This window comes from Oncorhynchus nerka, linkage group LG21 (genome assembly GCF_034236695.1).
Source record: "Oncorhynchus nerka isolate Pitt River linkage group LG21, Oner_Uvic_2.0, whole genome shotgun sequence".
Classification (NCBI taxonomy): Eukaryota; Metazoa; Chordata; class Actinopteri; order Salmoniformes; family Salmonidae; genus Oncorhynchus; species Oncorhynchus nerka.
This window is the reverse complement of record NC_088416.1, coordinates 12717014-12733274: the sequence shown is the minus strand read 5'-3', so window position 1 is coordinate 12733274 and position 16261 is coordinate 12717014. Positions and strand designations below refer to the sequence as shown.

Below are 16261 nucleotides of genomic sequence, written 5' to 3'. Positions count from 1 at the left end.
CTCTCATCTGAGGTGAGTAATCTCAGTTCTGATGTCTAGAAGCTCTTTTCAGTCATAAGAGACGGTAGCAGCAACATTATGTGCAAAACAAGTTACAAAGGACGCAAAAAAAAAAAAAACAAACGAAATAGCATGATTGGTTAAGAGCCGATAAGTAGGTGTAATAGTGGTAAGGATTCTACGAAAAAAAATCGAAAAATAAAACGATTGTGTACCACTGTAGCAGTAGCTTGTTAATATGGCAAATGAAAAAAAAAAATTTCAGACAGCGGTCATTATTTAAAGTATATAATTGTAACTTGGTTTCAAATAAGAGCTTTTATTTTGAAGGCACAAACCGGAAGTTATTTTTTATTACTACCAGCAGCAGCAGGAGGAAGTAAACGTTTAGAAAAATTATAATTATTTAATCAAGAACAGTAGAGGGGCAAAGTCAACTCCGAGATCGCTGAGCTAGTAATTAGCTCTATGTTCATATCGAGACGGTAAGACATATTTATTATGTTGTGTTTTATACATGTTCTAACAGTTTTAGAAGAGCAGTAACGTTAAGACATGTCGTGCTATATTAAGAATATAGTCACAGGAAAATGGTGTCGGGCCATCCATTTACCTGTGACTATATTCATCATATTACACGGTCGTATGTGTACTACTATGTAACGTTTACAAACTAGCTTAAAAATTACAATTGAAATGAACGAATATTATTTTTTGTATCTTTATTAATCTGCCCACCGGAGAGCGCGTTTGTTAGACGAAGACCTGTTAAAAACATGATTTTGTTGCTATGCTACAGAAGTATGGGGTGTTTTCACTAGGAACCAAACGGGAGGGGCCTACCTGAATTCGTCCAATAGAAACTCTAGTTTTTGTTGCAAAACGTTTCCCGTTGCAAATTGTTTTGCTTCAGTTATGACTGCTGAATACACCCCCATGTTGCTGGCTGCTAGCAGTCTTTGCTTAATTTTCGTTTGTTTGAACTTTTTTCTATTGACATTCATTAGCATATCCTATCCTAGGACCTATGTGATGTGTAACTTCGCTTGGTTCAGTTGGACGTCAGTGCTCTGCCCAGCTACAAAATAGCTTGCAAACTCGCTAGTTAGTTTGTAGTTTTATTTGCTAGCTAGCTAGTTAGCTAACGTTTCCCTGTACTGAAGTTAGATCCCCTTGCCCAGTAAGTTTATCGCCTTTTACAGTATTTACCTGTCTTGTTAGCTAGATGGCTAGCTATCTTGCTAATTGTGGTAGTTGGCATAACTAAACTGCTTGTCATTTCTCTCATCAGATTTCAAAAGGGATGAAATGCCAGGCTCACTGTGTATACAGTGTCAGACACAAACCACTGTGTTTAGTAAGACCTGCAACAGTTGTTTCTTTAACCATCCGAAAGAGAAGATGTTACAAGCGTTGAAGAAGTATGATTACGAATGGGAACACAATGATTGCACCCATTATAATTATAGCTCTCAGATATTGACTTCCACTAAAGTATTGGTAAGTGTTCCCCCTCCTCATATAACAATGTTAAACATAACAATACTATTTTTCAAATTATAGGCTAGCTACTATTTTAAATCTGAATGACTGATTCTGTATTTCAGCTCTACAAATTACATACTCTGGGATTTGTTCCCCTTCTCCTGCTTGGAAAAAGGAGAAATGGAACAAAACATATCGATATGGATTCCTTTTGCCCTCACCCTCAAGTCATAAAAGAAACGGGCTCTATTGAAACATTGAGAAATATTTATTTAGGTCTTCTGAATGGTAAGTGTACCACGTGTTTGTTTTTTTTTCTTTCTTTTTTAAAAATGTTATTTTAGAAGGGTTTTCTTTTACAATTTAGTACTCAAACTCAGCTGCTAGACATAAAGTGGAATATTGCATCAAGGAAAGATTCACTCATTTTGAAAGTTATATCGTATTTGTGCGTCTTTAAGCGATATTTTATCAATCCCCGCGGTCATTTCATGTGTATCTGAGCTATTCGCCATTCAAGCATACAGCCAGTATGACACATTTTGCATTATATGATGAAATGTGACGATATAACGTTAGAAATCGGTGAATCTTTCCTTTAAGTGACATCAATATTACAGCTACAATAACATTCGGTGGTCACAATGAGTCTCTATCCAGAAATGGGCCCTAAATCATAATTTGATTTATTAGGATCCTCCATTAGCCAATGGCAACAGCTATCCTTACTGGGATCCGACACAAAAAGACATTACAGACAAAATACTTAACTATTTACTTTTATTCTGTTGGAGGAATTAGCCTGTAAAAACTAATATTTTCCATGTTTATGGTGTTAATAATTTTTGATAGCTATCTGCGGAAGTAAGGGGGTCGGGTGGGGGACTTGCATTCTGTGAATAATATTTTGGGGACAGCCACCATACCAAACATCAGAGCCTGCTGTTCCTCATAGGACAATTTTAAAACAGTCTCTGAGCCACCGAGGAAAGCAAGTTCTGGGTCAGATTCAATGGCCCTCTCATATACCTTTTTGAATAGCATAAAAAATGTTCACACAAAAGTCATGAAACCTCTAAGGCTTTACATCTGTCACACTGTGGGGAGACCTGGGGGTAAATTCTATGTAGTTTGGTTTTGGAGTAATGACGCCTATGCATTACTTTGTATCAATTGATATCTGTCATTGGTGGAACATGAGTGAATTCTAGACAGGGTTTCTCCCCAGATATCATCTGAGATCTAAATATTTAACTCTTTAGCTACCCTAGGTCTCCATGGGGTGACTAGTAGAGTCCTCCGTATAGTTGGAGAAAAAGGAGACAGACTGTGAGACAAGGTGTGTTGAGTTGGGAGGGCACTGTAGCGGGTAATAAAATAAATGTTGTACTGGGAGGATTTCAACATTTTGGATCTACCCTTTGACATAGTGTCTTACATGTAAATAGCATAACAAAAATGGGAATCGGAGCATTCAAATGTGTTATTTTAACTGGTTGAATGATGCAAATTGCTTATCTATTTGTTCTATTGTGGCCAGACCCTTTCTCCCCCACTCAACAAATACCTTATCAGACCAGGATGGAACAAAATAATAATAATAAAAACATTGAGGTGTATAGAGTTATCAGGCTCCTTAAAAACATTTCTCAAAAGAAAGGTATTGCTTGTCAGTTTGTTTAGGCACTCTGCTTTGCTCCCGAGTGGTGCAGCGGTCTAAGGCACTGCATCTCAGTGCTAGAGGCGTCACTACAGCTGGCCGTGTTCGGGAGTGCCATAGGGCGGCGCACAATTGGCCCAGCGTCATCCGGGTTAGGAGGGTTTGGCCGGGGTAGGCAGTCATTGTAAATAAGAATATGTTCTTAACTGACTTGCCTTGTTACGTTTACAAATATATGTATATATGTATTTTAAAAAATGCATGGCTGGAAGAGAGGAATTTGTTGCGGTCTTGACTTCAATATTTTTCCACAGGGGGGCTTCAGTGGCCAATTTATCAGGGAAACCTAATACCCTGGCATTTGCAGCCCATTATTGTTTACAGATTGGTAGGCCTAGGCCACCACTTTCCTTGCGCTTTTGCAAGGGAGCTTTACAGATACAATGGGCTTTGTTACCCCAGACAAATGGCATGATTGTTGAATCCAATGTTTAAAAATATATATATGAAGAGGAAAGAAAAAATTAAGGAACCTGGGAAGAGAAACCATTTTTATGGCATTAATGCACCCATCATGGATAGTCACTATTCTCCAGCTCTCTGTTTTGTTTTAAGATTTGTAACCAGTTCACTGTAGTTAAGCTTGATGATGAGCTTTGGGTTTCTAGGTAGTGTACCGCATGTTTCTTTATTTGACATCCACATTAATGCTTCTGATGCTCATTGTAGTGATATTTGAATAACTATCATTCTTTATAATGCAGTCACACTCGGCACCGAGTCCCAATGCCAGTGCTCCCCAGTGTCTTCAGAGCCAGGCGGGACCCCCGCACCAGCCGAGGTAGAGGGAGCCCCTACAACAATCGATCCCGTGGGAACCCCTGCACCAACGGAGCTACACACAATACCCATATCCATCCGACTGAACATAATACCCACACCAACAGAGACGTGCAAACACAACACACTAATCAATCCAGTGGAAACCCCTACAACTATCAATCCAGCGGGAACCCCGGCACCAACCAAGCGAGACGGAATCCCCATATCTTTACGACGGAACCTAATCCCCACACCAACAGAGCCAGGCAAACCATCCACACCAACCAATCCAGTGGGAATCCCTACACCAACCAGTCTAGTTGGAACTCCTACAGCAATTGATCCATCAGGAACCCCTGCACCAACTATGCTAGACAGAATCCCCACATCCATCAGCCTGAACAAAATCACCAAACTAATAACAGAGCCAGGCAAACACTCCACATCAACCAATCCTGTGGGAACCCCTTCACCAATTAATTCAGTGGGGACCCCTGCACCAGCCGAGCTAGACGGACTCCCCACACCAACAGACCCAGGAAAACCCTCCACATCTAACAAGCTAGATGGAATCCCCACATACATCTGCCTGAATGGAATCCCCACATCCATCTGCATGAACGGAACCCCCACCTCAATACAGTCCAAAATCCCCAGACTAATACAACCCAAAATCCCCAGACCTATACAGCCAAAATTCCCCACACCAATACAGCCAGACAAACCCTCCACACAAAATAATCCAGTGGGAACCCCTATACCAATTGATGAAACATCTGACTCCTCTGAGCACCAGGACCAAGAAATGCAAAGGCCAAAAAGAAAAATGTGGACAGGTAAGCATTAGGAGCCGGTTTCCCTGACACAGAGTAGTCCGGGCCTTTAAAAAAAAAAATGAAATGTTGAAAAATAAAATCTGTGTCACAACGTATTGTATATTTGCAGTTCTCACGTGTTTGTCATTTATCACACAGCTGGAGATCTAATCGTTGCTGAAGACGGTGCAACAATTCAAGCACAAAAGAAAATCAAAACAACAGGTATAACTGATATTTCAATTAACTTATTTAGGCTTAAGGTTCTGTACAATCAATCTACATTTCTGTATTGTGCCACATTGTCACGATAATGCAAAATGCATCATATGTTGCAAAACACATCATCATGAGGATGTGGCACTCTTTGCATCTTGAAGTGCTTTATCTTGATTGCTGACATGTAACACATTTTGGAACTGGATCAACAGTGCACTAACGAAGAAGAAAACAACAAAACATTTTTGAGTGGATTATTCCATTAATACTATAAATGGAGCTGAAAAACATAAAATAAGGATTGTATCAATAATTTGCTATCATATAGCATTGAGACAAAAATATTAAATAGTTTTACGATCCTGTGTTTTTAAGCTTTCAAATGATATTAAAGACAAACATGTTATCTTTATTAGTTGCAGGGCTATGGTATTTCATGGTAGTGGGGGGTCCAAAATGAGCCAGCTGAGCACCTCTATCCCCTGAATGGTTGGTCATTCAGGTCCAAGATTCACATGCTCATCATTTCTACTGTCGGCATGTATAGAAAGTTTGATTTAAATAAAAAAGATGATTTTAATATGCAATAACCTCACGGCTACTTAATCACTTTCACTCTCAAAAGTATCACCACAGACAAAATATACCAGATACATCATTGGTGATATAAATCTGAAGCATCCGTTTAGAACTTCCACTCACCAGCAAATATAGTGAGAAGAACATGCAGTTTGTTGAGCGCAGAACATTTATTGCTCACACTACAGACTGCTAATATCGATCTGCTAATACATGACTAGTAAACGGCCAGTGCACACTTTTTGTTTTTTAACCTTATTTATTTTTTATTCCTTTTTTTCAGGGGGTGCTGTATGACAGACTCCATGAAATGATGACCTCTTCTTAAATATTTGGTCAAATATAAAACATTTCTGTATGGTTTCCTAGAAGCAAGGGTGGCTCATATAATCCATTTGGCTCAACTTACCCCACTCTCCCCGCCATCAAATGTTGTAGACTTGACGCTTTGCCAAAGTAAAAAAAAAAAATGTTGTTGTTTAGGAGTCCAAGGGTGAATTGAGTTCTTGCACACACAGACTATTTGCTTTGTTCGTAGAAGAGTGGCTGAACATGGATACGGATAGGCCCACGGTGTCAAGACATGCAGAGGTAGACACCGAAATATTAGATCAACTAGAAAAACACAAAGGTAATTGATTTAATAAGGAATTGCCTCATGGCTACCTCATAACTTTCACTATTAAAAGGTATCATTGTGAATGATTTACGTTCTGCAACTTTGTGAAGGCGTCCGCATGCTTCCCAGCCAAAACAGTTCGGAAGAGTTCGTGCATGGTAACATTTTGTGACGTTTTGGACTTTGGTGAGGGTTTTTTCGGCTGTTCGGGTACACCATTTTTTTTTCTTAAGGCAAGCTGAAGGTCGGAACTAAAGTCTACGCCCCTTCGGTGATTAGGATTCTTCAATAAAGTATTTTTTTTGCCATTCAACGAGAGATGACTCGTTTTGATGCAAATCTTTTCATTAAGAAATACTGCACCAAACATCTTAGTCTCGCAATTTTACATCTAACTAAGATCTCCTCTACAAAAACGTCTAAATTAATAACAGATTTCTTGAGTTATTTAGATCCATTCTGACTGTTTTGAGGAAGCGTATACTGGCTACGGCGTATCAAAATGGACCAACAGTACTATTGCCATGTTCTCGTTTTCATTTGAAGGGAGTAGGCGAGCACATTCGTTCGGGTTCGCCTAGCTGCCAGCCGAACTGAAGCATGCTGACGCCTTAACAAAACATTGTCACAGTTATCCCAAGGATGAATTTGCAAACATAACATTTGATTCATTTGATCTGTTTGTAGAAGAGTCGCTGAACATGGATACGGATAGGCCCATGGTGTCAAGACATGCAGAGGTAGACACTGAAGTATTAGATCAATTAGAAAAGAGCAGCATTGTACAAGCAACCAACAAGCAAACTTTGTGGGCTATAAACTGCTTTAAGGACTGGCTGGCAGAGAAACAGATGATAGTGGATTTTTCAACCATTGAGAAATCTGAAATGAATGTCCTCTTGCGAGATTTTTACTGTTCTGTTCGAAGGGGTAAAGGCGGGGAGTATTGCATCCCAAGCTATATCGGAATCCGGGCTGGCGTGAACAGATTCATTAACCTCCCTCCCCTTAGCAGATCCTGGTGCTTGATGAAGGACAGTGAGTTTACCTCCTCTAATAATGTATTTCTTGGGGTACTAAAGAAACTCAGACGAGAGGGCAGGGACAAAACTACCCATCCTAAGGTGATTACAGCACAAGACCTTGAGATTCTTCAAAACTCTACTGTGTTAAGCCCCTACACACCCAGAGGACTAGTGAACAAAGTGTGGTTTGATATCCAGTTACACTTTGGCCCCAGAGGAAAAGAGGGCAATAGACGGCTAACGCCACAGTCGTTTGTTATAAGGTACGATGAAAACGGAGCAAAATATGCAGCGCTGACTTCCAAAGAAGAAAGACCGAACCACAAAGATGCAGAAGAGCAGAACTGGCAGAATCGCTGTGGAATCATGTTTCAGAACCCTGATAGTCCACTCTGTCCAGTCGCCTCCTTGGAGAAGTATCTGAGCAAGATCCCGCCAGATGCCACCGCCCTCTACCTCCATCCTAAGAAGATGGTGATCACCAGTGACAGCATGTGGTATAGCCAGGAGCCAATGGGGTTCAACTACCTTTCATCAATGCTGCCCCGACTGTGCCAGGTTTGCTTTTTTTCAAGCAAATTTGTAACATTTGAATATTCGCTAAATAGCTAAGTTGTACTCATAACTCAACCTGTTGTTGCTTCTTGGCTCACTCACTCTCTTTTTCTCTCTCTAGGAGGCTGGTACATTGGAAAAGTACACAAACAATTGCTTCCGAACTTTGCGCGAGGTCATGTCTGTCAGCAGACTGATAGTTCCTTGAAGAGTGCCGTAGCTGAATCGGAAGTAGTTAGGTAACATAGATAAAAAATACGTTTTAATTATTTTATACTTGTCATTAGAATGTCTTCTTTTGGACTATACTGTTGGCAGTTGCATTTTCTTCTCTTCTCTAGGGAAAAGTCACTGGGCCCAGAGAGGGGAGAGGTCAGACTTGTCTTTTACATGTCTGGTAATAGGCAGAATATCAGAAAGGGAAAAGTCAGGTTTAAACATTGTCTTCATAATGAATATATCTGTTAAACCATGTGAAGGACCCCACCATGTCTGTACTCCAGTCACTCCCTCCTTTTTCCATTGGGGGGAGGAGTATGGTAATGTCTGGAACCATTGTATGTCCCCTCTGATGTTGCCCTTATCTTGATTTAGTATATGACCTAGAGGCTCACTACCCTCGGAGTTTGTCCAGGAGGGGTGTATTTGAGATGGGAGTATCTAGAACTGACAATTGATATATGCTATTGGATGAGGTAATGTTTTGGTAATATGAAGTACCAAGAACGAGATTAGAACCTCGTCTTAGAGAGCAAACTGAACGATAATTTATAGCTAATGCTATCTGGCTATGGGATACTTCTCTCTCTCAAGTAAAAGGTCTTTGTGCAGTTTTCCTATTATCTGTGGTTCGTCATGTAAGTGAGAGGGGTGGATCTTTGCTATAAAAGATCTGTTGCCATTATGTTGACACTCAGAATTAATTTATAGACATTGAATTGATCTGAGGGTCACAGGGCTATGGTGAAGCTCATATTATTAAAATATTAAGTTTAAAGTATAACTCTGACTTGTGTGTGGTTTGTAAACTCTCCTTTCACTTAGTAATACAGGAAATTACCACGACAAGAGTTATTGAAAACCATCAATGGACAACAGAAAGAGATGTCAAATAGGCACAATGTGAGTCAAGGCAGTGACATGCTTCAGTTTGACTTCTTACCAGCAACATTCTCTCGGTCTTATACACAAATAGAGAGCTTGACAAGATGCATACAGTCCTCACCGTATGTATTTGGACACTGAAGCTAAGGTTTAAATTTTTTTGTGGTGACAGTCCAGAATGTAACCTTTTTTTAAATTAAGGTTATATATTAGGTATAGATTTTGCTTTGCACTGTGACTTTACTATTCAGAATTGTAAGCCTTTTAAGCTTTCTTTTCACCAAGTTGTACACTACTGGAAACTGTTTAACCATAATCATCCATTTAGAAAATGTAAAGTTTAGGGGAAAAAATCTCAGCACTACGAAGAATGGATGGATGGATAAGAGGATATAGTTGCTTCTGATGGATAATTGGGGGAATTCATTTTTGTATGAGAATTTCTCTAATAAAATTTGGTTTGTGGCTGGAAGCAATTTGAGGTTAAACTTCCTAGATCTGTTTTTAAACTGGTAAAAATAACATGTCTACACCACTTTGTATACCATCTCTTGTGGCAAATGGTCATACTTACAGCTGTTTAACAAATTAATTGTACCCTTCACATAGAAATGATATTTCCCTAATTTACAAGATCTATTGTTTAAAGGTTATGTACCAACTATCTAAAATGACCTGTACCCCCTTTAAATTAAAGATTTTGAACTATATATCTCTTTCTCAGAAAGAAATAGAATTAACAAAACAATTGTGCAAGCTATAAGAGTGCTTGAGAGTTAAGGTGGTAACAATAAGCATGGAAAACCAGATGAGCCAAACATATGTTGCGGGAAGGAACAAAAGGCCCAAGAGAAGTTGTAAACCATCGGGAACCAGGAATAAGAACGCATCGAGAGAACATATGGAGTGAAACAACCTCGTCTGAGGGCATTTGATGAAGAATATGAGTAACAACAAGTACATGTATTCTAAAGTGTGTAGGCATAGTGCACTTGATAACATTATAATTTTGGTCTACATGCATAATTGTAGCCTACTTTTCCTTCCTGGCACTAGAGTTGCTGAATCAAGTGCACCTACACTTAACAGTGCGAAACAAATGTAAAAAAATAAAATAGGAAAGCAAAGCTTTATTAGTTTATAAACCATGTCTTTGGGCTTATTGTTTTTTGCAGAAATGCTTAGAGATCACGATAGACCTGTTGGTAACCGCTGTTGTAGCCTTTTACTTACGAAGCACATTAAGGGGGCTGAATAATTTTGCACGCCCAATTTTTCAGTTTTTGATTTGTTAAAAAAGTTTGAAATATCCAATAAATGTCGTTCCACTTCATGATTGTGTCCCACTTGTTGTTGATTCTTTACAAAAAAATACAGTTTTATATCTTTATGTTTGAAGCCTGAAATGTGGCAAAAGGTCGCAAAGTTCAAGGGGGCCGAATACTTTTGCAAGGCACTGTACTTCTGTGTATTGATTTTAAGAAAGGCATTGAGGTTTGTGGTTAGGTACACGTTGGAGCAACGACAGTCCTTTTTCGCGAATGCGCACCGCATCGATTATGTGCAACGCAGGACATGCTAGATAAACTAGTAATATCTTTAACCATGTGTAGTTATAACTAGTGATTATGATTGATTGTGTTTTATAAGATAAGTTTAATGCTAGCTAGCAACTTACCTTGGCTTCTTACTGCATTCGCGTAACAGGCAGGCTCCTCATGAGGCAGGTGGTTAGTGTTGGACTAGTTAACCGTAAGGTTGCAAGATTGAATCCCTGAGCTGACAAGGTAAAAAATCTGTCGTTCTGCCCCTGAACAAGGCAGTTAACCCACCGTTCCTAGGCCGTCATTGAAAATAAGAATGTGTTCTTAACTGACTTGCCTCGTTAAATAATGTTGTGGGGGGAAAAAAAATCGGCATCCAAATATACAGATTTCTGATTGTTATGAAAACTTGAAATCGGCCCTAATTAATCGGCCATTCCGATTAATCGGTCGACCTCTAATTTCTATAGTCAATTTTAGATTAATATTATGCTTTTTCAGCCCTTCCTGAACCTGAGACCAGAAACTGGCTACTTGAGGGCAATATCAAAACAAGTGGTCTATTGATTCTGTATCCTCACAACAAAATCTGCAGAGCTGCCCCAAATATTCAACATTTTGTTGGTGGCAAGAATTCTGTACCAACATCGTAGCTGAAAAGCACGAAGTCTTGAATATTGCGTTGTTTTATGTATCCACTCATATACCCTGTACCATGGAATCAGTACATCAAAAATCTTTTCCCAGCTATTTTGCTATCTGTATGGCACAGCTGTCAACGTCCTGGTACTCAAATGAAACTGGCATACTTTCCTATTTATGCTATTTTTATTCCTCTGCCAGTTTGATGATTTAAATTGGGCAGTCAGATAAGTTCACTGCCTCCTTAATTTTTGGGGTGTAATCAATTGGTTGGATTGAGCAGACCTTCTCATACAATTATGATAACTCCATGAAAGACATTACTCAACCATTCCAATTCACAATATAATTTAAAAACAAAATACCACTTTCAGAAATATTTTCCATAAATATAGGTATTTTATCAACCAGCACAATTGAGTTCAACCATAATATTTGTTCTGTCTTTTCAGGGGGGTGAAATTGTAACCAGCTGCAGTGCTTGTTTGACAAATATACAGTGGGGCAAAAAAGTATTTAGTCAACCACCAATTGTGCAAGTTCACCCACTTAAAAAGATGAGAGAGGCCTGTAATTTTCATCATAGGTACACTTCAACTATGACAGACAAAATCAGAAAAGAAAATCACATTGTAGGATTTTAATTAATTTATTTGCAAATTATGGTGGAAAATAAGTATTTGGTCACCTACAAACAAGCAAGATTTCTGGCTCTCACAGACCTGTAACTTCTTATTTAAGAGGCTCCTCTGTCCCCCACTTGTTACCTGTATTAATGGCACCTGTTTGAACTTGTTATCAGTATAAAAGACACCTGTCCACAACCTCAAACAGTCACACTCCAAACTCCACTATGGCCAAGACCAAAGAGCTGTCAAAGGACACCAGAAACAAAATTGTAGACCTGCACCAGGCTGGGAAGACTGAATCTGCAATAGGTAAGCAGCTTGGTTTGAAGAAATCAACTGTGGGAGCAATTATTAGGAAATGGAAGACATACAAGACCACTGATAATCTCCCTCGATCTGGGGCTCCACGCAAGATCTCACCCCGTGGGGTCAAAATGATCACAAGAACGGTGAGCAAAAATCCCAGAACCACACGGGGGGACCTAGTGAATGACCTGCAGAGAGCTGGGACCAAAGTAACAAAGCCTACCATCAGTAACACACTACGCCGCCAGGGACTCAAATCCTGCAGTGCCAGATGTGTCCCCCTGCTTAAGCCAGTACATGTCCAGGCCCGTCTGAAGTTTGCTAGAGAGCATTTGGATAATCCAGAAGAAGATTGGGAGAATGTCATATGGTCAGATGAAACCAAAATATAACTTTTCGGTAAAAACTCAACTCGTCGTGTTTGGAGGACAAAGAACGCTGAGTTGCATCCAAAGAACACCATACCTACTGTGAAGCATGGGGGTGGAAACATCATGCTTTGGGGCTGTTTTTCTGCAAAGGGACCAGGACGACTGATCCTTGTAAAGGAAAGAATGAATGGGGCCATGTATCGTGAGATTTTGAGTGAAAACCTCCTTCCGTCAGCAAGGGCATTGAAGAAACGTGGCTGGGTCTTTCAGCATGACAATGATCCCAAACACACCGCCCGGGCAACGAAGGAGTGGCTTCGTAAGAAGCATTTCAAGGTCCTGGAGTGGCCTAGCCAGTCTCCAGATTTCAACCCCATAGAAAATCTTTGGAGGGAGTTGAAAGTCTGTGTTGCCCAGCAACAGCCCCAAAACATCACTGCTCTAGAGGAGATCTGCATGGAGTAATGGGCCAAAATACCAGCAACAGTGTGTGAAAACCTTGTGAGGACTTACAGAAAACATTTGACCTCTGTCATTGCCAACAAAGGGTATATAACAAAGTATTGAGATAAACTTTTGTTATTGACCAAATACTTATTTTCCACCATAATTTGCAAATAAATTAATTTAAAAATCCTACAATGTGATTTTCTGGATTTTTTCCCCTAATTTTGTCTGTCATAATCGAAGTGTACCTATGATGAAAATTACAGGCCTCTCTCATCTTTTTAAGTAGGAGAACTTGCACAATTGGTGGCTGACTAAATACTTTTTTGCCTCACTGTAGATACTCTGAAAAATGTTTAATTATCAATTCATCGAAAATGAGACATGGCAATCTGCAAAAAGGCATTTTTTAAACAATGGTTGACCTTTTCATTGTAATCTACTTGAGAACTATATAGGGTTCAAGTAAAACTTTTGTGTAAGTGAAGCTTTTCGAGAGCAGTTTAGTGCTTTTATATTTAATCATCTCAACCCACCCAGTTCATATTCATTACATAGATAGGCACGCTTTATCCTGTCTGGTATAGCATCTCAGATAAAGTGAAAAATTCTTTGCTCATATGATTTGAAAACTAATCATCAGGAGCTTGCAGTGCCAAAAGTGAGTAAATTGAGATATGACTAATGAGTTAATCAGTGTAATTTTTCCATAAATAGACAGCTATTTACTTGTCCATGGTTGCAGGACCTTGTCTATTTTTACTAAGGTTTCTATTGAAATTCACTGTGGAGAGCTCATTTATATATTTTGTGATATGAATACCAAGTAAATCTACTTCACCGTCTGCCCATTTTATACAGTTGAAGTCGGAAGTTTACATACACTTAGGTTGGAGTCATTAAAACTCGTTATTCAACCACTCCACAAATTTATTGTTAAACTATAGTTTTGGAAAGTCGGTTAGGACATCTACTTTGTGCATGACACAAGTCATTTTTACACACACTAAGTTAACTGTCCCTTTAAACAGCTTGGAAAATTCCAGAAAATGTCATGGCTTTTAAGCTTCTGATAGGCTAATTGACATCATTTGGGTCAAAAAAGTAGTGATCCTAACTGACCTAAAACAGGGAATTTTTACTAGGATTAAATGTCAGGAATTGTGAAAAACTGAGTTTATATGTATTTGGCTAAGGTGTATGTACACTTCTGACTTCAACTGTAGGTAAACTGCAGGGTAATGTAAAAGTTGTCTTTTTTTAACATCCGATACATAGGATTGTACACTTATCATAATTAGGTTTTAGCCCAGAAAAGTTATCTAGATCTTCAATGAGACATTGCAGGTTTCTAGCTTGCAGACTTAATATAAAACGTGAGTCATCTGCATACATGGACACCTTCGTTTTTAAGCCTTGGATTTCTAATCCTCTAAATAATTTACACCTAGGGTTGCTATACACTACGTTTACCCATTTTATAAGAGACTCGCCTAAATTGAAAAAATCCAGGCATTTATAAATACAATCCAGTCTTACTTTATCAAAGGCCTTTTCAAAAATCCACTATAGATACCAAGCCTGGCTTCTTCGATGTTTCATGTTCTATTATTTCTAGTAGTTGTCGTATATTATCTCCAATGTATCATCCATGTAAAAGCCTGTCTGATCAGGATGAACAATACCTGGTAAAAAAACTTTTTAATTCTGAGTGCTATGCATTTCGCATCACAACATTAAAGTGTGAGAGGCCTGCAGTTTTTTTTAGATGGACTGGGTCTTTGTATTTGCCATCTGGGTCTTGTTTTAATAATAGTGAAATCAAACCTGTCTCCTATCAATACTATTTTAACCTTTGATATTAGAGAGAAAGAGACAAGAACGTAGTCAAGACGACTATCTTGATTTAAGTCTCCAAGTATCCACTATTTCTGATGTGTCCATAATATTTGTGATTTCCTTAAGGGCACTGTGATGATAGTTTGTAGAGTGATTTCCTTAAGGGCACTGTGATGATAGTTTGTAGAGTGATTTCCTTAAGGGCACTGTGATGATAGTTTGTAGAGTGATTTCCTTAAGGGCACTGTGATGATAGTTTGTAGAGTGATTTCCTTAAGGGCACTGTGATGATAGTTTGTAGAGTGATTTCCTTAAGGGCACTGTGATGATAGTTTGTAGAGTGATTTCCTTAAGGGCACTGTGATGATAGTTTGTAGAGTGATTTCCTTAAGGGCACTGTGATGATAGTTTGTAGAGTGATTTCCTTTACGGTCCATTAATGTACTTTACACTGTGTTATAGTCTCCCATCATAATGATTTGATCGTTTGTTGTCTGTAAGTTCAAGTGTGGATCATCCTGATTTGGACCATATAGATTAATGAGCCAAATCTGTTTTTCATCCACTTTCATATTCAAAAGGAGCCACCTTCCATTCCTGACTATTTACAAATTCAGATCGACATTTTTGTTAGTTAATATCATCACACATTTTGAGTTCCTTTGTCCTTGACAGATTATTTCGCCACCCCGTTCCTTTTCCCATGCAACTTCATCTAAGGATGTAGAGTGAGTTTCCTGTAAACAATATATGTTATATTGGTTTTCTTTTAGCCACGTAAAGACTGGTCTTCTTTCTTTATAATCTGCTAAGCAGTTACAATTCAAACTGGCTATACTTATTTCACCCCTTACCACAACTAGATACTATTCTCAGTCTAAATGTTCCATCATTAGTGCTTGTAAAGTTACTGCCATTTGAGGTATTATGAGATTTAAAATGTCTGATGTTTAGAATTGAAGAAACAGGTTCTAGCTATATATATATTTTATGCCCTTGTCTTTGAGCCAATGCCACAGATGTTAGAAAATGAAGTCAAGATATTATGTGTGTAGTAGATCTGAGTAGGTTGATGTGTGATATTGGATGTGATTTAGTGAGAATGTATATGATGTCTGGATAAGAGTAAGACTATAATGTGTGATGTCTAAATAAATAATAACCCAGCCAATTTGCATGGTTGAATGTCTGTGTGTAACATGGAATGAGTATAGCCTTGTAATCCAAATCATATCACCATCATTGTTGCATCTTTACATTAAACATCATTTATATAGAACAACACATCCCAGCATTTCCATAGCAATTGATGATTATGAGAGACCTTGCATTACTATAGAGATAGCTTCACTACAGTACAAATGTATCCCGAACAATATGTTATTATTCCCCAATGTCCTTGTTCTGATATCTTCCCATTGCTTGTTGTTGTGCAAACAGGCCAAGTTAGTCTAAATATTTATGATAGTGATTAAGAATCCCTAATGTCAAGAAACCCATTAGCCTATTAAGTGTGCCCCGAGAAATGCCTCGGAGACTACGTAAACGTGCATTTACAAGAAGTGGCAGCATGATTGAGTGAATCAAAATGTCAGGGACA

General features: G+C 38.8%; 1 protein-coding gene across 2 annotated transcripts; it reads left to right on the top strand.

Moving 5' to 3' along the window:
* Positions 1-353: 353 nt before the first annotated feature.
* LOC115103937 (zinc finger MYM-type protein 3-like) lies at positions 354-10216 on the top strand. 2 transcript variants are annotated; one of them, XM_029625004.2, is made up of 8 exons: positions 354-485; positions 1292-1500; positions 1608-1773; positions 3910-4803; positions 4942-5007; positions 6119-6211; positions 6887-7782; positions 7901-10216. In XM_029625004.2, the coding sequence occupies exons 2-8, from the start codon at positions 1309-1311 to the stop codon at positions 7985-7987; spliced, it is 2394 nt and encodes a 797-aa protein (XP_029480864.2). In that variant the 5' UTR covers positions 354-485; positions 1292-1308; the 3' UTR covers positions 7988-10216. The 2 variants fall into 2 exon arrangements, with proteins under 2 accessions (XP_029480864.2, XP_029480865.2); XM_029625005.2 differs by lacking the exon at positions 354-485 and adding an exon at positions 914-1180.
* Positions 10217-16261: the final 6045 nt, after the last annotated feature.